General features: G+C 39.0%; 1 protein-coding gene across 6 annotated transcripts; it reads right to left on the reverse strand.

Moving 5' to 3' along the window:
• Positions 1-259: 259 nt before the first annotated feature.
• Positions 260-27,969, reverse strand: pisd (phosphatidylserine decarboxylase). 6 transcript variants are annotated; one of them, XM_053485247.1, is made up of 8 exons: positions 27,759-27,969; positions 26,416-26,486; positions 23,361-23,515; positions 8,862-9,098; positions 7,877-8,015; positions 7,635-7,784; positions 5,985-6,145; positions 260-3,482 (listed from the first exon to the last, which is right to left on the reverse strand). In XM_053485247.1, exons 1-8 carry the CDS (start codon positions 27,818-27,820, stop codon positions 3,252-3,254), a joined length of 1,206 nt encoding a protein of 401 aa, XP_053341222.1. In that variant the 5' UTR covers positions 27,821-27,969; the 3' UTR covers positions 260-3,251. The 6 variants fall into 6 exon arrangements, with proteins under 6 accessions (XP_053341222.1, XP_053341223.1, XP_053341221.1 ...); XM_053485248.1 differs by lacking the exon at positions 27,759-27,969 and adding an exon at positions 10,263-10,428 and having other exon boundaries at positions 26,416-26,822; XM_053485246.1 differs by lacking the exons at positions 23,361-23,515; positions 26,416-26,486; positions 27,759-27,969 and adding exons at positions 10,263-10,428; positions 14,476-14,916; positions 17,250-17,348.

Raw genomic sequence — 27,969 nt, forward strand, 5'->3', positions numbered from 1 at the left:
GTGTTTTTTTTACTAAGGAAGTTGTAGAAAGTATTAAATGAAGGGGGGTCAATAACTGTGGCAAATTCTTTTCATTAATTAATTTCCCCCTTAGTTTTGTTATTATTATCATTTAGAGTAAGATAAAGCTACTTCGCCCAATGAGGTGACAATAATTATAGAGAGCACTGCATGTGTTTTAAATCCATGCTGTAATTGACTAACTGTAATAAAATCCTGATTTTTTATTTATTAGAATTGAAACGTAACCCAGTAAATGTTCTTAAATAAACTTTTTTTTTTTTTTAATAAGAAACCACTCCAAGCCGGACAAAAACAGACATTACAAATATCTTTTACAAATTTGCCAAAATGTTTTACTAACAACATTTTCGGTACATTTTTTTAATCTGCAGTGTAATTAAAACCTACGCAGTGTTAGAGTCAAATTATTCAAGTATTTTACATACAAATTGGCATGCAGTACAGTAGTGCAATACTGTGTAAATCTGCCACTCTAACACTGTAATAAACAAGTATTAAACAGATATTAAACACATTCAGCATGTAATAACAACAAATAGATCAAGCCTTGGCAGAAGAGATGATAACACATCTTGGACCTCATCGATTCAATAACCAATCTTAATAGAATAAAGGGGATTTGATGTAAAGGCATTCTAGGTTTAGCGTCGTGGTCACACCAGCAGCGAGACGTCACTGTACACTGAACGGGAATCTGGGATTTTTTATGAAATTTCAAAGCGACAGCACCAAAAGTGACGGTGAAATTCAGATTTTAACATTTTCGCAAATAACGTAAAGTGACATGTCTAAAAGATTGGCGCGAATATGATGCCTAGTGCATTTAGCCAAGGATTTTTTAGTTTCCCACATAACCACGATGTGCGACTTGATGCTTACTAGCATAAACAATACGATTAGCTTCAGAAGTGATTCAACTAAAGCAACGTAGAAATCAATTGTCTTCACTGAGCATTGGCGCTTACTGAAAACCTTATGAGAAGAAATGTTTATGAACAAATAGAAAAGCAATTTGCCAACCACAAATGTCAGTGATGGACAGTCTCCATTAGTTTTAGTCTAAGAATCGATTCTGAGATGTTTTTTCTAGCCCTAAAGCTCCTGAGTCTTTTGGGGAAACTCAATCTGCTGCTACAATCTTGAACATTTTACACAGCAACATTATCTGCCTAAACGTATTACATTGATCCTTACTTTAAGTGGTTTAAAAGACAATTTTATATTTCCAGTTCTGAAAAACGAAGCTAACATGGAAGCACCAAAACATGCAGTTCCTTGAATGTCCACAAGGAGCTGGCTGTAAAAAGTGAGTCAATCCCCATGGACACCCATGTTATAATGGCCAACTTTACAACAGAAATAAACATGTTTTTAGTCTGGTACGTAAACATAATAGCTAGATTTTCCATTCATGACAACGTGCCAAGCCACTAGCTGTCTGCTATGCATCACTTTAGCTAACTGGAATCGTAGTTTAACTACAAGAAATGTAGGAGTTGTTATGGGATGACGTGTAGGATACGAATGACCAAGTTTAATCAAATGCAAATTAACATTAGCTTAATAAATCAATGTTAGTCACCTTAGTATTTAAGCTAACCTCAAGCCAAGTTAGCTTATTTTGTGGTAACTGAGGTAAGTGCCTACATATATAGGTAACTAAATACACAGTATATCCAGACGCTGTTTTCTTTATACTGTACATACGCCCATTTACGGTTGAACCGGCGATTAGAGTCGCCTCCTGCCAAAATGGTGACAGCCAGAGCTCCCATGGTTAAGCTTCAAATCCGCTATTCTGGAAACCTTAGAGTGACGTTACGGAGGGTTTGTGAAACCATAGTAACAAGCTCAAAACTAAAGATCAGACCAACCACTAGTGACCAGTGCAGAGTGACTTACGCTGCCAGTGTGACCACAGAGTAAAAATCCAAGATAAACATGTGGCAGTGATGCTATTGAGCTTCTTCAGATCACAAATTCATTAACAAGCAACTCTACAGTTCATGTGACACAAAATACACAGCTTCTGTTTGAAGTATAGATAAAATCTCGCCAATTCTTCCTTTTGTTTATACAAAAGCATGTGTTCACATGAGATCGTACGGGTTGTCTGTAGATCATAGATGTTTTTTGGCTTTTTGACTTTCACTACAGGACCGTTGAAGGGGATAAAACAGGAATTAATGTGAAATAAAAAAATCAGTCTTATTTGAGAACATGGACACTAAAGCACCTTGGGTGGATTCATGGAAGAAAAAATTAAGAGAATGTCAAAAACTTTTCCATGTTGTTACCAGAGCAATTTTCAAAAAATGAATGAACCAAAATGTTTTTAATAGAGTACACGTGTTAGATTTAATGTCATGGAATATTTGGGGCAAAATTTTGGCAAGAAATTACTAGGAAGCCCCCTAGTGAATAAGTTAAACACTGCATTGTTATTTATCTTAGACTACAAGCATAGCATTACAAGCATAACTATCTTCTTAAAAAAAAAAAAAAAAAAAAAAAACAGGTTAACGATAAATTATGAAAAAAAAAATTACTCTGGTCTAAGATCCTTGAGGTCTTCATAAATCTGAGAGGTTTGTATCGTTTCATTTCCAGGCCATAGCGCACCCACTGAATGAGACATTCAAAACAATGGCTTGGATCGTTTACATTAATTGGTGTTTTATCTCATTAGCTAAAATCTAACCGCAAGTTATTGCTCGGTTTTTCAGGAATAAGGACTTGTTTACTGTGGAGCAAAACCCAAAGCTGCAAAATGTACATAGGTCACACGTATAAATCTCTATCAGTGCTACAAACCCCTGAAAAAAATCCATCCACCCGAAAAAAAAAAAAAAAAAAAAAACAACGATGAAAGGCAATACGGCAAAAAAAAAAAAAAAAAAAAGAGAAATTTTGCAAATAACAACAAACAAAAAACATTTAAAGCATAATAGAAAAATTCTAGTAAACCTTTTTTTTCACACTAACACTTCGGTGGTCTAAGTTTAGCATGTTAACAGAGAACTTTATAAAAAAAAAATATTTAAAAAAGAAGCAACGTTGTTATAAACACTTCTGAAGTAACTGCGACTCTGATCACTATAACGCGGTGCCGGCGCTGTGAATCCGTCCACGTCGCTGAGTAAGAAGTGTTCCTTGGTGTGCGCTGTGTGTTAGTCTGTGAAACCCTGCTTACAGTCTGCACGTATTAGATCGCCGCCCCCATGATCTCATGTCTCCATCATCCCGAGCGGTTCTCCGAAACGGATCTTTTGGCCTGCTGTGAGGTTAAAGTTGAAGTTCTGTGGAGCTTCGAACAGCAGAACGATGGTGGATCCCAGGTTGAACTCGCCCAAGTGCTCACCTTTACGCAGACTCACACCCTCCTGGTTGTTGTTGGACACATAGCTAAAGTCATTGTACGAGCCTTTACTGTAACGGGGGTTGTTTGTACGGAGCTCCTGGAGAGGGAAGATTCAATTTTTGGTTAATGTCTCCATGTAGAGCAGAACAATATGCATACTGTACAGTACATGTTTACTTACCGTATGCGCTTACACTTTTATTTATCGAAGGACTTATTAACTTTACATATGTAAATATTTACTTATGTATACATAACATATATACATTAACACACTTATTTAATTACATATAGTACTGTTTACATTATTATGGGGCCAACCCTAATTTCTTTATATTTTACTTTGTCAGACTTTCTTGTATTTATAATGTAGTCATGAGGAATGCTGAAGGACTTTTTTGTTGGGTCTAATTTTAAGTTCAGTCCCTAAACCCAAGCAGTTTCAGAGGACATCTTTAGATACTTTTCAGCCTGTTGCAGTAAAGCATATGTTCCCATTTATTCATTTAATTTACATCATTAAAGTTAATATGATAAAAATTAGTGTGATTTAAAAACCTCTGCACAGTACTGTTTCACTTAGTCAAATTTTACTGATTTCCTTGCTTATATTTATTACTACTACACATTATTGTAAAAACAAAAAATAATTACACAATACACATGATACATACATACATACTGTACATTGTTTTCACATCTGTAATTTTTAAGTAGGTTTTAAAAGAACCTTGCGTTCTTTAAAAATGTTTTTTTTTTCCCCACTCAAAATACAGGTAGTCCCCGACTTACGAACGAGTTCAGTTCCAGGAGCACGGTCATAAGTTAGATTTGTTCCTAAGTCAGACAAAGTGAGTCTTGTACACCTTTGACATGAATATTCAATGTAAAGCATACTAATCGACTTGACCCAATCTCTGTCCCCTTTCTTCACACTGCCATCATGTGGCCAAAAACCACAACCGAGCCTAAGAAAAATAATCTTACACGTCAAATTTAACAGTGTTGTCTCTGCACCTTTAAATCTTAAGGGGAATCCCGGATGCCATATTGACTCATTTCGTCCGCACACACAAACACACAATATATTTTATACACTCATACGCTGAAAATATTGTATATAATGGTATCCGGTGCACTGCACGGGATTTTTTTGTACAATACACATAAGCTACTTCCACAGTTTGTCCACGTCTACGGATGTTCGTATGTGCAGAAATTCATAATTCGAATGCGTTAAGTCCATAAGTCAGGGACTACCTGTAATCAAATATACTCAGCAAAAAAAAAAGAAACACCCCTTTTTCAGGACTGTGTATTTCAACAATAATGTTGTAAAAATCCAAACAACTTTACAGATCTTCATTGTAAAGGGTTTAAACAATGTTTTCCATGCATGTTCAATTAACCATAATCAATTTATTAACATGCACCTGTGGAATGGTCGTTAAGATTATAACAGCTTACAGAAAGTAGGCATTTAAGGTCACAGTTCTAAAAACGCAGGACACTAAAGAGACTTGTCTACCGACTGTGAAAAACACCCAAAGGAAGATGCCCAGGGTCCCTGCTCATCTGCGTGAACGTGCATTAGGCATGCTGCAGGGAGGCATGAGGACTGCTGATGTGGCTAGGGCAATAAATCGCCATGTCCGCACCGTGAGACGCCCAAGACGGCGCTACAGGGAGACAGGAAGGACAGCTGATCATCCTCGCAGTGGAAGACCACGTGTAACAACACCTGCACAGGATCAGTACTTCCGAATATCAATCATGCGTGACAGGTACAGGATGGCCACAACAACTGCCCGAGTCACACCAGGAACACACATAATCCCTCCATCAGTGCTCAGACTGTCCGCAATAGGCAGTCCATGAGGAGGAGATGCACTGCAGTACTTCAAGCAGCAGGTGGCCACACCAGATACTGACTGGTACTTTTGATTTTGAGCCTCCCTTCATTCAGGGACACATTGTGAAACATTTTTAATTTATGTCTTATAGTGTTGACTCTTTTAGTGTTCATACTGTACAAATATTTACACATCAAGTTTACTGAAAGTAAAAACAGTTGAAAGTCAGAGGACGTTTCTTTTTTTTGCTGAGTATATTTCATACATCATCATTAACGATTAAAAAGGCACATATGAAACAAAGTTGCAGGTGTCATGAACAGGAATGAGGTAAATTAATTTCTTTATTATGCCTTTGCCCCACACAAACTGCCCCCGAATCTTGCCCCTGAACTTAAGATACGGTGTTTACTCAAATTACAAATATACCAGTAGAACTTTACAGGCTTAAACGCAGCCAGCTATCTGCCCTTAAGTGCGTTTCTGGCATGAACGCTCGTGATATAACGCAGACCTAATAACTTCACTTCCAGGATACTGACAGATTAATATTTTACCCAACGCATTTAACTCATCACTGTGGACAGGTCAATGTTAAAAAACACCAGGGCGCTGCCTACTTAAACAGCAGCATGTCAGCATGTCAGTAATGAGGTTTACATATAACGGCCACAGAAATGACAAGACAGAAAAAGAAAACCAGGTGTAGGGGGGGCGGGGTGTAAGAAAGAAAATGGAGCTCTGACCTTGTCAAAGTAAATCTGGATGGATCCGACGTTGGTGGCGCCGACAGCCGTTAGTGAAAAGAAGCCGTGGCACCACTCTCCGCTCAACACCACGCGCTCGTTATGACAGAAGAGCTCTTTAATCCATCGCGCTATGCCCGGGTTCACAGACATCAAAGAACCTGCGAAACACAGTCACCTGTTTATTTTCCTCTAAAAGAGGGATGAGGGACGATTTAGAATTCTGTGGAGAGGCATGTTAATGAGGTCCACATACAAAAAAAGACCCAAAAGCAGAACAAACACTGAAACAAAGGGGACAGTATAAAACCTGGAGGAGATTAAGCACTTGTTTATCTCATCTTGACCAATTCTGGATCAGAAAACAGACAGTTACATTTACAGCATTGGGCAGACGACCTTACACAGAGTGACTTACATTTGTATTAAGGGCCTTGATCTGTAGTCCAACGCCTACCCCTGCCCCCAATAAACACTGTCTGAGATTCAATTAGCAAGCAGTGTATATCTAATTTAGTAAAGCAGGGCTTTGATGCTAAAAAGAGACATGTGTTATCACATTAGGAACATTTTCACATTAGGAACAATTGATTCGCAACATGTTTAGGAACGATTGCTCCCCCGTCCCCACTCCCAGTGCCAGTGTTCACATTGCTCTTTGGTCTTCATTCTCGGGCACGCTTGCATATTTATATCCTCCGATACAGTAGGTGGTAGTACGTGTATAGTCCGATGGCACTAATGACGCTGGATCTGAACAGCGATCAACTTACATTCACAGGCTTCCACACTTGATTCGATTCGTGTCCGAGTCTGCTAAATCACAATCGTACCACAAATGTAACACATCCGTTGCACACTGAGGAATCGTTCCTGAGGCACTCTGCTGGAAAAGGTGGTCTCAGGAATGGTTTCCGAGTGCAGAACAATTGTGTTCCCACTGATCAAAATGAATCAGACATTGTTCCTCGGAAACGATCCTGGGGACCTAATATGAAAGTGCCCTTAATCCATGTGTTCCATGTGGATTAATAATAATAGCTCCCCAATATTAAAATATTCCAAATGACCAATCCAACTAGCAAAGCTGAGAGGTGAAAGGATGGAGAAGAACTTAAAGAAATCTCACCGAAACCTCGAAGTGAAACCTGAGTAACCTAAGCTTAGAAGAGTCGTGTTGAAGGAACACTACCCGTTGTGCCACTCATAATTAGCAAAGCTTAAACACTACCTGTCGTGCCAGCCGTAATAAGCAATGCTTAGGTTGATGAATTCCTTTCGCTTTTTATCCATTCAATCACTGAGACTGTGGATTTTTCCAGCTCTTTCCCAGGATTGCTTTTAATTGTCTTAATAAAAAAATCCCAAAAGGCAAGGATAAGATTTATAATCGATCTGTAACACCAGCACCACCTACAGGTAATCCTATATACTCATGGCACTGTATTGTTGATTTTTGTGCCAACTTTTAATTCTACCAAAGACTAAAATAGTACTGATAGTTTCCCTGCAGTCCCAGATGTATTGGTTGGACAGCAAGAGGAGTCCACATATCAGTGATTGGATGTACCACTCAGTTCCTAACCTGCAAAAGTGTTTTACAAGCTCAAATACTATGCATAATAACATTATTATATCGAAAAGTCTTACCAGGAAAGTGGCGTCTATGTGCAACTCTCCAATCAGTGGGCGAGTGGAAGCAGTGATAATCTCCTGGAGCCAGATACACCACGCAGTGGTACAGCTCATTCCCTTCCTTGGTCACCAGCCCATTCTGGAAGTCGCCAATGTCATCCTCATCTAAACACCGCACACCCAAAAACACATGATGCTTAAAACACTGATAGAACATACATCTTTAACACTGTCCTAAACGTAACAATGTAACTCACCTTTGTCGATAGGTAAGCTCCTGGTCCATGTGCATGGTCCAAGAAAGGTCTCCAGAGAATATGTGACGCCCTTCACCTGCTCCACCTCACAGTTCTTTACCCGGCCAAAATGAAGGATCTTACCATCAGCTGGGCTGATCTGAGGATGTACAGCAATTACAATAATTATTCAGATTTAGATTTTCAATCCGAGTAAACAATACATGAGATGGCAAAACCTGAAGTTATTTTTTTTTTATTGTCTAGCTTAACAAATGTTACTCAGTGACATTTAATGACCTTAATAATGGTTAGGTTAAGTTACGTGGTTATACAGGTAGTCCCCGACTTACGGACGAGTTCAGTCCCGGGAGCATGTTTGTAAATCTGATTTGTTCTTAAGTCAGACAAAGTGAGTCTTATACACCTTTAACACAAATATACAATGTAAAGCATACAAATCCACTTGACTAAATCTGTTCCCTTTCCCCACATTGTCATCATGTGGCCAAAAACCGTAATCGTGCCTAAGGAAACATCCTACAGTTATATGTTGTCTCTGCGCCTTTAAATCGCAAGGGGAATCCCGGACGCACTTTTTTCTCAGAGCTGTTTTCCACTATATTGGACTGTAAACTCTGTTTTGTTGAAGATTTTCCGAAATTAGGATTATTCCCCATCAGGACAGTTTTACAGGACAGACATTTTCTATAATCGTGCTTCCGGATTGATTCATTGAAACTGGTGAGGCCGAATCATTTCTCCCGCACACACATGCACACACTTATTTATACACCATAAGATAAGTAACAATAAAATCAAATCAGGATGGCAATCTTAGTACGTGTTTAAGTGTCTTTTGTGACTAATAACATAATTGGTCATGAGTTCGTTCATGATGTGTTAATTTTTTACTCCATTATTTTGTTCACAAAAGCCAGTACATGCCTTAAAAATCCCTTTTTAAACCTATATTCTCATCATGGTTACATGCACATCCGCTTACCACGCAGTGTGAGTCGCACACAGGGCGGGCTTGAGGTTTGAGCTTGCGTCTGAAGAACTCGCCCAGGTTCCGGTAATGCTGCAGGTCCTCCACAGCCGCCTCCTTCATGTTCACCCCAAATGTCCATATGTAAAGGCTGTAAATAGGCTTGCGTAACCAGATGGGCAGGTCGACCTGGTTAAGACGGCCCCAGGCCCTGGAGAGCAGCCTCGTGGGTATGGTCTTGTATATGTTAACCTAAGTCAGGACACACTGTTAAGAAACTGTCTGTGGACTGAAGAGTTTTAATGTAATAACAATTTGTATTTAACAATTAGAGCCGGGAAGTCAATTAGTGTTTAACAGTTGCTCAACGTTTGTCAAAAGGTGCACTTAAGGGTGCATGTTGAGACAGTAGCTGGCAAAAATGTTTACTGTGGTCTAACTGCAGAGGTCATAGCGAAACAAAAAGAAAAGGAGGCTGTCTACTCGTCTGTCCCTATATCTATCCATCCATCTACCTGTCTACCTTTCCATCTATCTCTATCAGTATAGACATAGAAAAGCGGACAAACAGTAAGATAGACAAAGTGACAGAGATAGATAGTTGGTGGACAGACAATACAGATAAATAGAGAGACAGTGACAGATTTAATGGACACACAGACAGATGAGTAATAGCAGTAGATGATGACAGTTACACAGACAGACAAAGATAGATAGATTGAGACAGACCAAGACAGATAGATTGAGACAGACCAAGACTGGGAGGTTAATTGGGCTGGAACTTTTAGCTATAATGCAAAAAAAAAATAAAAAGCAGTTTTGTTAATTGACGTGAGAAAAACGGTCATGGTTTACAAGAGCACAGCAGCAGGACTTTTAAGCAGTTGCGTTTAATCTAATGCTCTGATACTACACTGCCAGTGTGTGCTTGCTTACATGCAACTGTTAAAGCAGCAACGTCAAATTATAAGGCTTAAGTTAAAATGTATTTTTTTTTAAATCCTGGATCCGAGAAATCGTATGAGAGGCTGCGCCTGACTGACTGGGAATTCTTTCAGATACTGAACAATGCTGTGAAAGCTGCCTTGGCACACTGGGGAGGGAGTTGGACAAAGCTTTCCTCAGTTCAGTGAGCCTCAGCAGGATAAGGGGCCTTTTCACTCCAGCCTGTGGAGAGTGAATACGCAAGCAGCCATCTGCAATATATGCTCTTGCCCTCAATGCACCCTTTGAACTGTTCTAAACTATTTTTCTATCTGTGATAGCTGGAATGATGAAATGTTAAGCCAATAAAAGAGAATTTTAATGTTGTCTCTGGATTTTCATACACAGCTCATCACTCATGCCCACACACACACACACAAACACATGAAGATATTCACCCATTTCATTATAAACCCATTTCGCTAGACTTACTCTGCTGGTGGGTCGCCAGCCCACCTTGGCGAGAGGCTTGAGTACAGCGAATGGCAGTATGTAGTGGAGGAAGGAGAGTGGCCATGAGCGCAGTCTGGCAGTGGGCCGGGACATACAGCTTAGCTGTCCAAGGCGCCGCCGCAAAGCCAACTGCGGAAACTGCAACCTGTGTGACATGCATGATGAAGCCAGTGAGGCTCGGTGCACAAACAGTACAGTACTACAGTAACAAAAAGACCTGAGCAGATATGATTAACATAACAATAAATGTTAATAATCTAGCAGTAGTTTCAGGGCGAAATCTAAAAAAAGGTTTCTATATAATATGAACCTACTGGTAATATATATACATGTATGTTAATATATATAGAAAAAACTATAAAGGGCCTTAATTGTAACCTTGAGGAACACCACATTGCATTTTATATGTCCTGAAGTTATTCTGTTAACGATAAACTTCTCTACATATCATGCACCTTTAAAATGATATATCAGCAATCTGTAGGAAATAGTAGGACACTGTCCGCATTTTAAAAGCAGATGAAAATAAGTTGCATTATTCCTATTAGAAAAAACAAGATCCAATGGGCCACATGTGTTTCTAAAACCACTGGAGATGTCATTAGTGTAAATGATTTGTCGGACACGCACGTTCAGTCTATGCTAATATTTAGGCAGCTTGTTTAAACTATGAATAATGCAAAATACATACACACAAAAAAAAGAATGAAATAAAAACCCAAATACATTTATGGCGATGCAGTTTGTACGTATAAATTTACATACCGAGTCAGATATTTACAAATCTTTCATGATGTCAATATTTATTTTGGTTTTGTTACTTTCTACAAACTAAAGTTTCTACACCAGTCAGACACATAACTAACAGCACTGCCAGGTGGCTTGATTATTAAATATATTAGTGAACTGGTGACAGGATCATGAGGACGCAAGACTCATCTCTGATTATGGGGACCAGATGGGTAGGTCCAGATAGGTACCAAAACACCCAGTGCACAAAAGCCTGCTGCGTATGGGGCTTAGCAGACAAATAGTTCAAAGTTGTTGATCCAGACTCCAAACGTCCTATGTCTCAATCCGATCGAGCACCCATGTAATGTCCCGAACAACCAGTCCAATCCATGGAGGAACGATCCTGCAACCCACAGCACCCAATGCATCCGCTGCTAATGTCCCGGTGAGAGAGCCTAGTGCATTTAATTTAAGTTATGGCTATACAGTAGTTAAATGTTATTTAACGTCAGCTTCATTGATCTTAATATATTTGCAACGCTCATTAAAAGTAAAATAAAATAGAACGCATCCATCAACAGATATTACACAGTGAAATCTTCACCACCAGAGCCTTGAAAATAGACCAATCCGATGCAGCTTTGGAACATTTTTAAACACTTTGACTTTGTAAACTGCTAGCGTAACTGCTTGTGACCTCGGCTTTAGTAGTACACACTGGAATATTACGCTGAAATGCAGGAAGCTCTAAAAGTACACTAAATATTACACAATATTTTCACCAGAAAGCTGCCATGCATGTCTTGGACAGCGATAAAGTATAAAAAGTACAGTACAGTAGTTTGTTCGTGAGCAGACAGAGATTGAGGGCAGGTTAGCCGAGTAAAACAAGATTACCCTTAGTATGTCAGTGAGCTGTGGATTTTTAGAACTGAAAGTGATGAGCGAGCAGAACCGGGGTCGACAGTGAGTGCCGTGCAGAAGCTATCTATAGGTGCTAATACACTGTCTATTCTAATCAGGATGTAATCTGAGTAATCTGGGGATGAACAGACAGAGAGCCAGAAAGAGAGACAGACAGACAGAGAGAGAGAGAGACTTGGACATGGATCAATACTCAGAGAAATTCTCAGTGTTGAATAAGCTTGGGCTTGTGAGAAGAAGAGTGCCAACAAGTGTCTGTATTTCTATCTATCTATCTATCAAAGGAGGTTTAGTGTGCAAGAATGAAATGAAAGACATAACGTTTGGTTTCAAAAAGCTCCAGGGTAAAATCTACTAAATTTACATTTGATCGGGATTTAATTTGACGTTTTGTGTAGCTGTGGTTCTATCTAGTACGTTTGCATACTACTCGTGTCTCATCGGCCTACAGGTGAAAATCAATATCATACATAAAAATATTCGAGTATATCCAAAAGTATAATGACAAAGCAAAATTGGGCCTAAAGCAGAACCTTGTGGGACATAACACTGTACATATTTAGCTCTCTAAGGTTGAAGTGTAAACGTTGTGGAGCAGGAATCAGAAAACTCACTCGTACATAATAGTAATTATCTGCTTTATCCTGGCTGGTGTCACTGAAGTTTAAATGACGCATTTTAGGGAAGTTCACAGTAAAAAACACTGCATTGAAATGCAGTCGAAGCTTTAATTCTAGCATTTCATGGTACATTACACGGCATAATCACTTGCATTTTAAGGTCGAATAGAGGACAGACCGCATCAAGGTTCCTGTCTTTGTGCGACATTAAGAAGATTTATTTTTATGTATACTGAAAATTGCAGGAGAGTCTCACTGTCCTGGAAGTTTTCTCCATGGTAATAATTACTTCTAAAATAAGCAAAATTTAGTTTGTTAACTGAGATCAACTTCTCCATAATGGTAGTTTTTCGCCTCTTGATAAAATGTGACATTGTGAGATCCTGCCCCTATCTGGATGTGAAAAGCCACCAAGTTTTACTGGAATCAGCAGTTCAAGTGACAGTGTAAACACGGTCTGTTTTAGGCAAAGTCCTGATTATTTCTCTCAAGCATCGTTGCCTCAATATGTGGACCAGAACAAATCATGTAACTGTGTTCATCCTTCACTGCTGATGATACATAAACTATACTGAACTCCACAGGGACAGCACACTTAAGTATGCTGTATGATATGAGCACCTGCCATCCTAGTCAGGCTTAACCGCAACAAATGTTTTTTACCAACCCTCCCGATATATTTGTTCACACATCACATCTTGTATTACTACACAGAGCTGTCACGACAGCTTCAATGAGCTTGATTGATTTTGCACGTAGTGTTGATCTACTGCTCGCCACGGCTGGGTGAATCTTTCTGAGGATATTGATTTTAAACAGTAGTGTTGTTTTTTCCTTGTAACGTGATCTCCATAGAGGCTGTTTGGCACAAAGAGATCCAGATAGTCTAATAGGACAATTTAATTATCATTTGATCGATAAAATTTGGTATCGTCAAGTCAATAAAATGTCAATACTGCATCAAAGGACTTTACATTATTCTTGATATTTACAGCTTGTGTAATAGACGATGGTATTTTATTAGTGAGGGCTTATTTATTTCTATAAATAGTGTACTGTAGCTTTAAAACTGCACTGCAGAGGTTATCAGTAGCCATTTTTAAACCGTACCACTCTTGTTTTTCTCCTGTATTACATAATCATAATACTTCTCCATGTAATCCAGTTATCTTTACGTCTCCTGAAATATTAGGTCAAGAATAGATCTGCATGAGTATAGTTATAAAGGTTCAATCTGTTATGCTAGGCTAAAGGATAAAGGCTTTTGTGCACTACCCCCCATCCAGCCTGTCTGGCACAGCTGAGCACACTGGTATGAAAAGCACTGCAGCTTACTTGCTATTCATGCCACAGAATAAAACGCACACTCAAGCTAGGAGTCCGAAATCAACAGCGAACGGAACAAAGAAACAAAAGACACGAGGGGAAAAGAAATGCACAGTGTCTCTCGACGGTGTTGTTTCTCTGATTTTGTGTGCGCATGACTGAGCATCTCGTTATGAGGAACAGATCACAGCTAAGGCACAGTTTAAAGGCTAATCAAGGCTGTGTTAGCTCACATGCACTGTTCACACAGGCTTCCTGGCAAGATCTTAATAGCATTAGTGTACAATTAGGCTAAATGCAGGAAGGAGAGCTGAGAGGAGTGTATTAAAATCAAACCACATGCACTCTCTGTCTCTCTCATCTCTCACGATCTCTGTCACAAGGGACATTATGCATAATGCATCCCATTAGATATTATCCATTTTGTCTTTGGTCTTTCTTTGTCATCCATTATCTCAAATTCCCACCAGGACCAAAGCTGTATTTCAGTTGCATGCACTCACTCAAACACACATGCGCACACACTCGTACAAGCCCGTGCTCTATTCCATCATCAACACCACACTCACTCCATCCACCTCCTGTGGTACCTGAAACGGTTCTGATGGCTGATCTGAACCACCCCCGGCGCACCGGGGCCTTTGGCATCAGTGTTTCTATCGCTGCCCGCGGACCCCCCTGCGGCTCCTGCTAAGGAGGAGGAGCCGAGCTGTCGGAGGCGCCGGGCATCAACCCTGACTCTGTGGAGATTGTAGCAAGAGGACGGCCTGTGCAAAGCCCTGCAACATCTCACCATTTCCCTACTGCGCTCCGCCGCTGCTGCTGCTTCAGGTTCGGCTGACACATGATCACGGTAGAGTGATGCGCACCGCACGATGCTTCAGTCCTTCTGCTATCTTTGCTTCTGCCGGTGCTTTTCTCAAGCTCGAAGCCCAGCCCTCTGGGTCGGTCACCGGTTGCTCGGGGTAGCTGCTATTGGCTGGCAGAGCACTAAGGGACACCTCCTGTGGTGGTACACTCCTGTACTGATGCTGCTGAAAGAATGGTGGTATGGAAATTGGGGGTGGGGTGAGTGTTGTTTTTTTTTGCCTTTAGAAAAACACAATACAGTCAAGCATGTGCTTACTAGCCCCTGAACTCTCTCACCCCTGGTGTGCTTCTGAGCCAGGCTACTCTTACTTAAAAATCTCAAGCTAAATTTAAGAAGTCATTTTCTATAGCTGATGCATAATTTAATGTAACAATAAGCCTCTAATTCACTACATGAATACAATAAAAAGCTTGTCTGTAGTTCTACAGGATATGTCAAATTGAGTGCAAAAGTTTACCCACCCTTGGTGTGGTCTTTAAATTGTTAAACAGAGGCATGTGTTTCTATGTTATCGATTTATGTGGCTGTAACTGGTCCACGTGTAGCGTGTTCTCCGATTTATAATTTTTTCTTTTAGTTTTTATACGTTTTAACGCAATGTTTTTGACTTTAAAAATTACAGATTCATTTAGGGGCGAAGTTTAATGAACGATATTGGATGACCTGGATGTTAATTAACTGTTAGTTGACTGCTAATTTTGGTCATGTGTGTTGTATTTTTTTATTTAATTATGTTGTAACAGCGAGAGGGTGATGGTAAGGAAAGATGACAACATGGCATTGCCAGGTTTTATTCCTGCATAAACAGTACTACACCCTTTATATAATACGGAAGCGGATTAGGAGCATCATAAAAATAAATTGATTTCTGACAATTTTTCTAGGAATTTTGACATTTTTCTTCCCTCAGAATTCCTACATCTTTTCCTCCACCCTTGGTCTGACAAGGAATGTCAGAACAAGGAAAAAATTGGCAAGCATGTTTGCACATACAAGGAATTTGTTTTGGACAGAAGTTTCCAGAGATGAAAAAAAAAAAAATACAACACAAGGCATTTTTTTTTTTTTTTTTTTTTTTACAAGAAATGGAATAGGATGTGGGGCATTATCAAATAAATATGATGAAGAGGAAAAAAAAAACAACAGGACTCTGAGAAGAAAATCTTAGAATTTTAGAACGATGGAAAAAAAATTTAGAATGTTATGAAAAAAAGCTGTCAGACCTTTGAGGGGAAAAAAATGACAGAACTCTGAAAATAAGGGAAAAAAAACGACAGAACTGGGAAGAAGGAAAAAACGACAAAACTGGGAAAAAAATAACGAAGAACGTCAAAGCTTTAAAAAAAAAAAAAAAAACACCAAAACTCTAAGAAAAAAAAAAAAGGACAGAACTGAGAAAAAAAACTGCAGAACTCTGAGAAAAACAAAACATACAACATCAAAGCTCTAAGAAAAACATCAAAACTCTGAGGGGAAAATTTTTAATAAAAGATCAGAAAGTATGTTTATGATGGCCCTAATCATTTCCGTATTGTATTGAGACAAAAACAAATGAGCACAACAGACACAGACTGTGCAACAAGTTACTAATAATCTATATAATAGATTGAAGGCAGTTAATAATAGCTAATATACTAATGTTTGTGTATTCCCAGCTAACGGTTAATAATAGCTGATAATACAGCATCTTAACCACACACACACACTACAGTTGTGGTTCTCAAAACAGGTTATATTTTGTTTATCATAAAAATTACAAATCACTATTTTCTAAGTGATTATACCGTTTTAATTACTGAGTCTTATAGTTACTAGTATTGTTTAACAGATAAGACTCATTAAATGGATTTAAAAATAAAAAAATGTAATCTTCAGGGCCAAAATCTACTGTACATCCTATATATAATAAGCCTAATAGTTGAAAAATTACATTATGTTCATTAAATCAACTTAAGCTAGGATGTTTGTGGATTAATTACAGGTAAATATGGTCCAATTGTGTATAAAGATTGAGAAACCCTGATAAACCTCTGATAATTAAGGATAATCTATAGGACTCCAAAAGAGCGTCTTGTTTCTATGAAATTAATTTTGTCTTAAGGGTGTACCAACACGTGCACTGGACTTTATTCTAAGTGTCAAAATACTGTACTAGTTAAGAAATTAGTGTCATGAAATAGTACACTTGTCTATTTACTCAATAATACATAATGCAAAAAGTCATACACATCATATGACACTAACCATGGCTAGATGCTTCCTTTTTAGCGAAAGTAACAGCGGTTTAACCAGACGAGGAACTCGCGTTTCATTTAAGAGCACGACATGACATCTAAGTAAAAAAACTGTCATTTCATTTCTAAAAATATCTTCTAAACGGATACGTGGTATGTCAATATCATAACACCTAATATTTAATCCCAAGTATAAAAAATGTCTCTAAAATACATTTATCTTTCTAATAGTAATAGAGACAAGTAGTTTTAAACTTACTTCTTACTGGTGCTCCTCCGACATTAGAGAGAAAACTGAGTTACGAGAAGTCTGTCCCCCCCTTCCTGTCTTAAATGAGAGGAGGAAACTGACCATGAGACAATGTGACTCATCTGGACTCTGAACAGCTGTAGAAGCCCTTTAACTTGATCTCACAGTGACATCATCTTCCCACATCATCCAACAGGCCAATGAGTGAAGGGGCTCGCTTCCTGTTTAGATGTGGTTATGAAGAGAGACTCGGCTTTTGAGATCAGTGTGGTTTTACGATCGATTTTTTAAATCTATCTATTTATTTATTTAAATCAGGACGAATGTTTAAAAATGCCAATGTTGGCACCCCCAGGGGAAAGAATGAAAAACAAACCTTTACTGGACAATCTGTCTAGTTTCTACAATCTGTCTACATGAAGTGAAAGTCAAAAAGTGGGTATGTATTCTTTAGCAAGGCAACAATCCAGATTAATAAATGTTAGCTAATCTGCTTGCTTTTGGACAGACCACAACATTGTTACATCACAGCAACAAGCAGTTTTACTCAAAATGACAGAACTCCATGCACACTGCACTGGTATAACATTATTATACTGTACACGTTTCCCAAGAAAGATATTATGGGGGGAAAATTATGCTTTCAGCCTCGTAATTATTTTTCTCAAGTCAATTTTGATATTTTCAAATTTTGGAGCTTTACTATTGTGGTTTATACTGGAGCTAAAAATAAAACAGTTAAACAAGCAAAACATTATTACTGTACCACTTGGGGATATAAAAATAAATATGGTGGATATTAAAAACTGAAAAACAGAATGGGGCTAAACCTAAACAGGCTGTATACTGAAGCATTTCTGAAATTTTGCTCGACTACAAACAAATACAGATGCTGTTCAGTGCGACCGTTAGCTAATCATCATCAGCTCCTGCATCTTTTTTTAAACAATTAAATCTCCAAGCATTGTATTCTTGATTCCTCCTGGCTCACAATACCAAGATTGTGAATGTACAGCTCAAAGTGCATTAGATTAAATAGTTTAGAGGCAAATAAAGCTGCCCGGACAAGCCAATGCACTTTTTTCATGCCACTTTCTCTTCAGTGAGCTTTTTTTCTTCTCGTGGGAATTTTTTTTTTTTCAGAATAGCTGCTTTATCCACTCACACATTCCTATACTGTTTATCCTGTATGGGGTCAGGAGTGGCCTGGGGCCCATCCCAGGGGACTTGGGGCACTAGCGAGGGTATAACCAGGACAGGGTGCCAGTCACGGCACACACAAGAACACACACTCAAACACTAATTTAAAAATGCCAGTTGGGCTAATCTGCTTGTCTTTGGATTGTAGGAGGAAACTGGAGTATCCGGAGGGAATGCACTAAGCATGAGGGGAACATGCAAACTGAGGTGAGACTCGAACGCTCAACCATGGAAGTGCATGGGCACAGTGCTAACCAATAAGGCATATTGTGCCACCTCTGCTTTATCCCAAAAAAAAAAAAAAAAAAAAAAAAAAAAAAATCACTTTCACTTAGATGGTACAGACAAACTGCAGATGTTGGCATGTCCGTATTTTCTTCATTACTCCAAAACAGCTGCAGACTATTGAAAAGCTTTCTTTTATGGGACTTAATAATAAAAATAATTAATTCATAAAAAAAGAAAGGAAAAAAAAATGTAATTCGATAATTTTCTATGAATTTTATTTCCCCAAGTTAAAATTTCATTCTCAAGCATACACAGTCACAATGCCAGTGTTTTAATTTGACATAGGATGCGTCACCCTGTGCCAGTCCCACAACTTAAACATTGGCACCTCATTGGTTCTGAACCATCACATTGGTTCTGAACTGTCCACTGTGACTCGGGTCAACAGCAGGTCACAGAGTGTGACGGTCAACAAAGCCATGCTGTAGGTACAACGTCTGTGTAATTAATCCAAAATTAAACAGATAAGGTATGACATCCAAGTCTGATAAGAGATAAAAATAATAAAAAAAAAACAATTTCAACAAACAAATACCAGCCAATCAGCTCAGCACCATATCACTCCACTCTCATCTCATTACTGCAACACCAGCTTGGCTCACCACCAATGGAACACAAATTGTTTAACCCTTTCACATGATGTGACTTCCATGTCCAAAGTAGCACTGCAGTAATTGCCTTTAACTTCACAGAAATAGCAGGAGTACCAAGACATTTTTAAAGTTTTAAATGGGGCACCAAGACAAAATTATATCCTGTGACCTTATGACTTTGTATGTCAACATCATCTATGGTATGTCAACATCATCTATGGAAAATGATATTCAATTAATTGAAAATACATAGTGCTTATAAATGACTGAAACGAGCAAGATAAAAACTGTATTTTATTAAAAACATTCAAATGTTTTATTCCTTAAAATAAAACAATCAACATCCTACAACATTTATGGACATTATTGGTATTTATAGACATTATGGACATTTATAGACATTGCACATCTGCACAGTCATGCATATTAGAAATGTCCCTGGACATTTCTACTCAATTATATTTCATTTCCGGAACTGAAGTTTTCTATATATTCTATATCAAAGTTGTTTCTATATTTGTACAGCCAAGTTTTTCTTATATTTTATTTCTTATTTTATTCCATATTTATTTCTTATTGATCTTTAAAAAAAAAAAAAAAAAAAAAAAAAAAGTCACAAGCATTTCAGTGCATATCATACTGTGCATGACTGCATGTGACAAATAAAATTTGAATTTAAACTAGATTGCTGACATGAGATTACATTACTTGAAACAAGGGTGCGAGATTCACAACATTTAGTAAGTTGTTAAAGTGCTAGTAGTGGGTTATGGCAGGCTGAGTGCACGCCACCCAGGCAAACGAATTCTACCCACGCTGCAAATGCTGATGTTGTACTCGGATTGTGATGCAATACTTTTCGCACGCGTTTTTATATAATGCATGAAATAAGTACAGTGACCCGGGGTCACTGTAAGCTATGGGGGTGAAGTGTGAAGTTCAATGACTCTTATTATTTATTTATTTATTTATTTGGACTTTTTCCCCAATTTTCTTCCTTTCTAGGCCATCTGCACCCATCATCAGGGCACTCAGATATTAAGGGGAGCTTTACCCCTGCGCCATTCGTGTGTATCTGTGATTAATAGGGCATTGGGTAACTGTTCAAGGCATGATGGCGGAATCATTTCACCCTGCTTTAATGGACATTTTACTGATGTTTTATAGATGCAAATTCAACGACAAACCACTTCACTGTTTTATTCCCCAGTATCCTTATTATTTTATTCATATTAAGATTGAGCGAGATAACAAATGATAAATAACGAACAAAAAGTCTTCTTGTGTGAGACGACGTCACCGTAAGTGGGCCAAAGGTGAACATGTTGAAATTCCAGCCACAAGGACACTATAATTGATCAAGCCGACCATTACTACACCAGCCAAATTTACTTGATACGTTATCACTTTGTGTACCAATACACCACTTGCATCTGATTAAACATCACATATTACAAAGCATTTGTTATGAAACTATATTTATTTGTCACACAATAATGATAGAGGGCCAATGATGCAACATTAATAATAAATGACATGACATGTTACAGAAAAAAAATAATTAAAGATGAATGACGACAGACTGAATGGACTTTGGATAGAAGTCACATATTTAAAAAGTCAGTGAAATCAGAAGCTGTAGGATTAGGATCACCAGGCCATAATGACCTTATTCCAAGGTCGGAAAGCCCGAAATAACCTTATTTACAGTGTGCCCTGGACAACACTATAACAGACTGAACAGACAGGAACAACTGGCTAAATCAGCACCTGTTTTAAAGAACGAACCCTATTTTATCAGGAACATGTATAATATTTTGGTTGTGCATGTACAATTAAGCAATATCACGGGAGAGGGAAACCTGTTGTGCTGGATATCAGCATGGCTGTGATGCGACTGTAGGCTTGAAAGCAATTATTAAATACGCAAAAGATTGTTTAAGATGACATAACGTTATCAGGATGTGTGTGTTTTTTTTCCCGCTGCAAGTGCTTTGCGATCGTGTATTTTGGCAGGCAGCTGCTCTCTCCTCTTTACTACGCACCATGCCAACCTGCTTTCACCGTACTGGCGACTGTAGTTTAGTTAGTGTAAGTAATGCTCGTTAGAACGAATGTGAATGATGCATATAGTTTTACACCCAGTGCTGTTACTGTCCATTATCACCACTCTTGGACCGGCTCTTGTCCAAATCAGGTTACTCGAACTAAGCGTTTTATAATTAAATGTAAGTCTGAGACTGATCAAAGCAACACCTACAAAATGTCCTGTATTATAATAGATATTGTGACAACATTGAAATATGGCTCAGTGGTAGGTTTCCTGCCCATCATGCGTAAGGCCAGGGTTCGATTCCCAGCCACTGCCCAAATCCCCAGCCACTGAATGCAGAACTGGTCCCAAGCCTCGATAAAATGGGAGAGTTGCGTCAGCAAGGGCATCCGGCGTAAAACCTGTGCCAAGTTGTTGTGCAGACCAGATGGTCCACCGTGGCGACCCCTGGCTGGGAGCAGCCGAAAGACTAACAACAACAATGTAGTGAAATCTGCCTCACTCCCCGCTTATTGTAAAGTTTTAATACTTTGAAAATGTTAAAGAAAAAAATTATTATATTATACTACAGTATTCTTAAATCTGATCACATTGTTGATTAATTGATTTTTAAAATAACCTTTTTTTACATTTATAATAATAGATGAAGCGGTCAATTTGCCCAGTGGCTACATTTGGCTGGTTCTGAGCTCGACTGACCATGACCGGTGATCAGCCTCAGATTCTGACCGATTCTGTACCGAGCATAAAAGCTTCCGAGTGGCGCAACAGAAACGCATTCTTAGGGTGTTACATCATAAAAAAATTGCAAGCGCCAAAATCCTTCGAGCTGCATTTTTCTTAAACCCACTCATTATAAAGGCTTACACCAGTTTCAAAAGTCCACAAGTCGGGAATCAGGGTCAGGGGTAGCTCAGTGGTTAAGGCATTGGACTACGGTTCAAAAAAACCCAGAAGCACCAAGTTGCCACTGTTGGGCCCTTAAGCAAGGCCCTTAAACCTTAAATGCTCAGTTGTATAATGAGATAAAAATGTAAGTTGCTCTGGATAAGAGCGTCTGCCAAATCCCTAAATGTAAAATGTGAGAATCGCAGCCATTTAAGCCGCGCGTTCACTGTCAAGTTGAGTTTTGAGTCTTCAGAGGCGTTTCTGCAGTTTCTTTATAATCCTACAGGTGGCGCACTCTTAACTATTCATACCTTTTTTTATCCCGTTAGGTAGGAGTAAATTATTGACCAAGTTTGTTTAGAAAATCGTGTTTTTGCTGTTTTTTAGAAAAAAAAAATTCTGCTTAATTTAATTTTAAGTTACAAAAAGGTTTAAAAACCAAATTTTGGGGGGAAATGTAATATTGAATCGGGATATTTATAAAATCATGAATCGCAATATTAATCAAATCGGCAAGTAGATATCGTGATATCGTATCGAGAGCTGACTGGGGAGCTGGCAATGGTGATTACCTTACACACACACACACACAATGTGTGTGAATATTTTCATTTATCATCAGCAAAGAGAGCATATTTAAGCTTTTGACCAGGTACTGTGTACTTTACGTCATTGGGACACAAGGCTATAGTAAGTATTACCATATAAGGAAGTGTGATGAGGTTGTATTATGAGGTTGTGAAGGATCTGCCATCAATATAAACAAACAAGATGTCAAATAAAAAAAAAAAGCCCAGGCCAAGACAAATTCCCATTCAGAAATACATATATTGCATATGGAGTATACACATCTCCATGAACACAAACTCACACATACACCCACACATTCACACAGAACTGTGCATGGTATCCAGAGACACTAGTGAAAATGTTACATGAAATCTCCTCAGTGCTACTCAACTATACTGCACACACCATCAGTGGACAAGGCTGTAGCTATAAGGCTGTGTATCAGAGCATTGAGAACAAGCCACGTGCCCGGGTTTAGACACGACGAGCCCAAAACCGCAGCAGAAAAATATACGGAAGCCTCCCTACCTGTAGCTCATTGGCGAGACGTGGAGGAACCTCGATTCCAAGCTTCTCCAGCTCCCGGTCTTTATAGTGTCCATACTGTTTGTAGCCGTAGTAACCGCTTCCACTGGCGATCAGGAGGGGAAATGTGCGAACACGGGCTTGAAGACCTGGAGAACCTGAATTCAACACAGAGTATAGGTTATTTCGGTGGTCTAATGGTATCATTTCTTTTCACATTGTACAAGATGATCCTAATAAAAAATCTTGGCTGAACGTAATGCTTGTCCATCACATTACTATTGCTCATCCTCCAACCATAGATCCGTAAATAAAGCAAATGACCAAACTGTATATATAGATTTTTTTTTTTTTTTATGCTAAAATCTTTTGCTTGTTGACTGGACAACTACAGCTAATGTGATCAGAGAGACAGGTAGGACTGTACTTGGTGTATCATCAGGAAAGAGAAAAATGGACAAGGAGACTTGGTCTTGGAAGGAGGAAGTCCAGAAGTGTATACAGTGTATACATATGGTTTCATGCTTAGAAAGAGTACATCAGATGCAGTACTTGCTTTAAAAATGCTGATGGAGAAGTAAAGAGAAAGTAATAAAAAGCTGCATTGTGTCTTTGTAGATTTAAAGAAAGAGTACGACAGGGTGCCGAGAGAGGAGCTGTGGTGTTCTATGAGGACATCTGGAGTGGCAGAGAAGTATGTTGGAGTGGTGCAGGACATGTATGAGAGCTGTAAGACAGTGGTGAGATGTGCTTTGTGTGACAGAAGAGTTTAAGGTGGAGGTGGGACTGCATCAAGGATCAGCTCTGAGCCCCTTCTTGTTTGCTCTGGTGATGGACAGGATGACAGATGAGGTTAGACAGGAGTCTCCACAGACAACGATGTTTTCAGATTTGTAGCAAAAGCAGGGAACAGGGGAAAGAAAATCTAGAGATATGGAGGTACGCTCTGGAAAGCAGAGGAATAAAGGTTAGCCATATAAAGACAGAATACATGTGTGTGAATGAGAGGAACCTAAGTGGAACGGTAAGGCTACAGGGAGCAGAGGTAAACAAGGTGCAGGACTTTAAGTACTTATGTTCAACGGTCCAAAACAAGGAGTGTTGAAAGGAGGTGAAGAGGCATATACAGGCAGGTTGGAATAGGTGGAGAAAAGTGTCAGGTGTGTTGTGTGATAGTAGAGTACCAGCTAGAGTGAAAGGAAAGGTGTACAGGACAGTGGTGAGACCAGCGATGCTCTATGGCTTAGAGACAGTGGCACTGAAAAAAAGACAGGAGGCAGAGTGACAAGGATAGATAGGATCAAGAATGATGGGACAACCCATGTTAGATGTTTTGGAGATAAAGTCAGAGAGGCCAGATTGAGGTGGTTTGGACATGTTCAGACGAGAGATGGTGAGCATATCGGCAGAAGGATGCTGAGGTTGGAACTGCCAGGCAGGAGGTCTAAAGGAAGACCAAAGAGGAGATTTATGGATGCAGTGAGAGATGACATGAAGTAAGTTGGTGTGAGAGAAGAGGATGCAGAGGATAGGGTTAGATGGAGGCAGATGATTTGCTGTGGCGACCCCTGAAAGGGAACAGCCGAAAGACAAAGAAGAAGATGCTAAAATCTTTTGCTTATTTTTTGATACCACTGTATTTGTAGATTTGAATTTTGCTAAATGTACATCTTATTTAATTTTAGCCAACTCTTGACAGCGTATCTAACAGATCGAACTATAATATTAGTTATAGCTAGCAAATGGAATGTGAACTATGAGGGTGAATCAAAAATTTCCTCACTCCGGTTATATTAAAGCTTTCCGTTCAAGGCTCCCGTCTCCCCAGTCACTGATTATCATTACTGGTGATGAGACACGGATTTATCACTACGAGTCTGAGAGCACACAGCAGAGTATGGAACGGAAACATCCTCAATCACCGAATGAGATAAAGTTAAAAAGTCAACCATCAGTTTATTTATAATATTTATATATTATGAGTTTTCTGGGATTCTCAAGTGGCAGAATTGAAACATTATCAGGAAAAAGGTTTAACAATCAACATTACTTGTTACAGTGAGACGCTTGTTGAAGAGCTGAAGCCTAAACTTTTGATTAAATACAGAGGTCTGATATACAAGTGTGATCGGGCCAGGGGAAGCTCAGTGATTAAGGCATTGGACTACGGTTGAGAAGATCCCAGGTTCAAACCCCACAACCACCAAGTTGCCACTGTTGGGCCCTTAAACAAGGCCCTTAACCCTCAACTGCTCAGATGCATAATGAGATAAAAATGTAAGTCGCTCTGGATAAGAGCGTCTGCCAAATGCCTAAATGTTGTGATCTCGCATGACAATCCACGTCTGCACATTTCTATCTACACTGGCAACATTTTGCAAAATCTTGGTTTTGAGGTGTTAAAGCGTCCTCCCTATAGTCCAAACTTCACTCGATCAGACCTTCACCTGTTTGGTCCCCTGGAAGCAGCATTACAAGGACGAAGATTCACTTCTAATGAAGAAATAAAAAAAGCGATGCAATCGTGGCTCGCAGCCCGGCTTAAAACATTTTTACAGTGGGAATATGAAAGCTAGTCGACAGTGTATTGGAAAGCAAAGGCATGAAACGATGTACTTGTCATTTCAAAAAGTTCATTAAGACAAATTCTACAGTCAGAGTGCGGATAATTTTTGACTCACCCTTGTAATATTCCTTCAAGCTCCTCCTGTGTGAGCCGCTTGTGTTGGTATAAACCTATTCTACAGTACCCTCCAAGATCTACAGATTATCTCTTTTGGAAGTCCAATGTGTTTTGAAGCTGAAAGGCGGAGTATCTCAGAAATTATTTTTTAAATAGAAAAAAAAAAAAATGCATTAATATGACAAACGCAGCAGGAGCCATGTACATGACCCTGTGCCATGCCACAGTAGTATATTGGAGAATTGGGGAAAAAACAAAACAGATTATACTGCCACCATCTGTCTGTCTTAAGAAATAAGTCACCATTTTCATTTGTACAGCAGACCAGTATTAAAGGAAAAACCTTCTCACAATCAGAGTTACAGTAATACTTACTTTTTGAATATCCACGTAGATGTGCCGGTTGACTCCATCTGATACGGTCAGCATTTCGGAGGAGCAGAGAACTGCACACAAGAGTAGATTAAGGGTTATAAACATTTTTTTTTTTATATTGTGGAATATACACATCAAACAGAATGACCTCTTTTGAAGAGATATAGTGTAATCATTTTGTTTAGCATTTTTTAGTAACAATGAAAAATTTGCCAATTCTGGGCGATACAACAATTTGTATCACAACCTCTTAAACCGTTCAATTCTCACTGGTCACATTAATACTGATTTTCAAAAATCTGTATATTTTAGCAATGACGAATGGGTTTCCTTTCTAATTCCATGGTCTTTATTTCTTTCCACACTGTAAAAGGTACCCTCCCCAGGGTGTACCCCACCTCATGCCCCAAGTCTCCTGGGATGGGCAAAAAAAAATGCCAGCCAACATAATGTGGCCAAAAGTAGATGTATATGCTTGTTGAACATCCCATTCCTGATTTATTCCTCTTTTTGCGGTTATAATGACTCTTCACTCTTCTGAAAAAGCTTTCCCATAGATTTTTTTTTATTCAGTTACAAGAGCACGGTTGAGATCAGGCACTGGTGTTTGTGTTCATGAGGTTGAGGTCAGATCGCTGTGCAGGCCACTTGAGTTCTTCCACTCCAACCTTAACACACCATGTCTTTATGGAGCTTGCTTTGTGTACAGGTGCAGATTTGGGCTTCTTCGTTTCCTAAAGAAGAGAAACTGTAACGCTAGAGCATACAAAGATGTTCTGTCTGTGAACTGTGTGGTTCAAACTTTGTTTAAGGGTAGGTTGCTGTACGGCTATTACAATCAGGTGTCCACAAACTTTTGTCCACTTTTACAGCCCCTGTGTTCATGAAGTTTGCATGTTCTCCGAATGCTTGGTGAGTTTCCTCTGCGTACTCTAGTTTCCTCCCAAAGTCCTAAAACATGCAGATTGGGTGGGAATTGAACCCAAGCCCATTGGTAGGAGTATATAATAGTTGGTGATCATATTTTAATCATACCATGAAAATCTTAAAGCTTAATCTCTATCATTACAGCTGGACTTTGATCTCATCTCATACTGATTACATCATCATTATCGTCTAACTAACTAACCCCTAAAGCAAAGCTCCTGTTCAAAAACAACACTCACTCCATCACAAGCAACACCCAACTGTCTTGACTTTTCCCTTTAAACCACGTGACATCTGGACTTTGTGTCAAGTCACTGCATGTCTTTAATTACAGACTCCTAAGCTAAAAAACAAAAACCCTCTACCGCATTAAAGTCGAACCATCCATGCAGTTTGCCCTGACATTAATAACTCACCCGGTTTTTCTTGCTGTAATCAAACCCTTGGAGAAACACACCATACACAAGGACGCCGCCATCTTTTTCCAGTGCGCGCAGACGTACTGACGTACTGTGACGTAATCACGTTACGTAAAGCACCCGAGGCTCAGAAGGCGGATGAGGTTTCTTTTATTTACTTCTTTCCCCTCCCACTTTTTTTGTTATTTATTTGTCTGCTTATTTGTAA

Source organism: Clarias gariepinus, chromosome 24, assembly GCF_024256425.1.
Source record: "Clarias gariepinus isolate MV-2021 ecotype Netherlands chromosome 24, CGAR_prim_01v2, whole genome shotgun sequence".
NCBI classification, from domain to species: domain Eukaryota; kingdom Metazoa; phylum Chordata; class Actinopteri; order Siluriformes; family Clariidae; genus Clarias; species Clarias gariepinus.

What these genes read in the sequence shown, in the direction of transcription:
- pisd (XM_053485246.1), bottom strand. Translation starts at nt 14,681, where the DNA reads ATGGTGAGATGTTGCAGGGCTTTGCACAGGCCGTCCTCTTGCTACAAT. An exon ending in GCTGGCGACCCACCAGCAGA is followed by an intron (nt 9,099 to 10,262) that starts GTAAGTCTAGCG and finishes GTCCTGACTTAG; the next exon opens with GTTAACATATACAAGACCAT. An exon ending in ACATAGACGCCACTTTCCTG is followed by an intron (nt 6,146 to 7,634) that starts GTAAGACTTTTC and finishes TGTGTTTCGCAG; the next exon opens with GTTCTTTGATGTCTGTGAAC.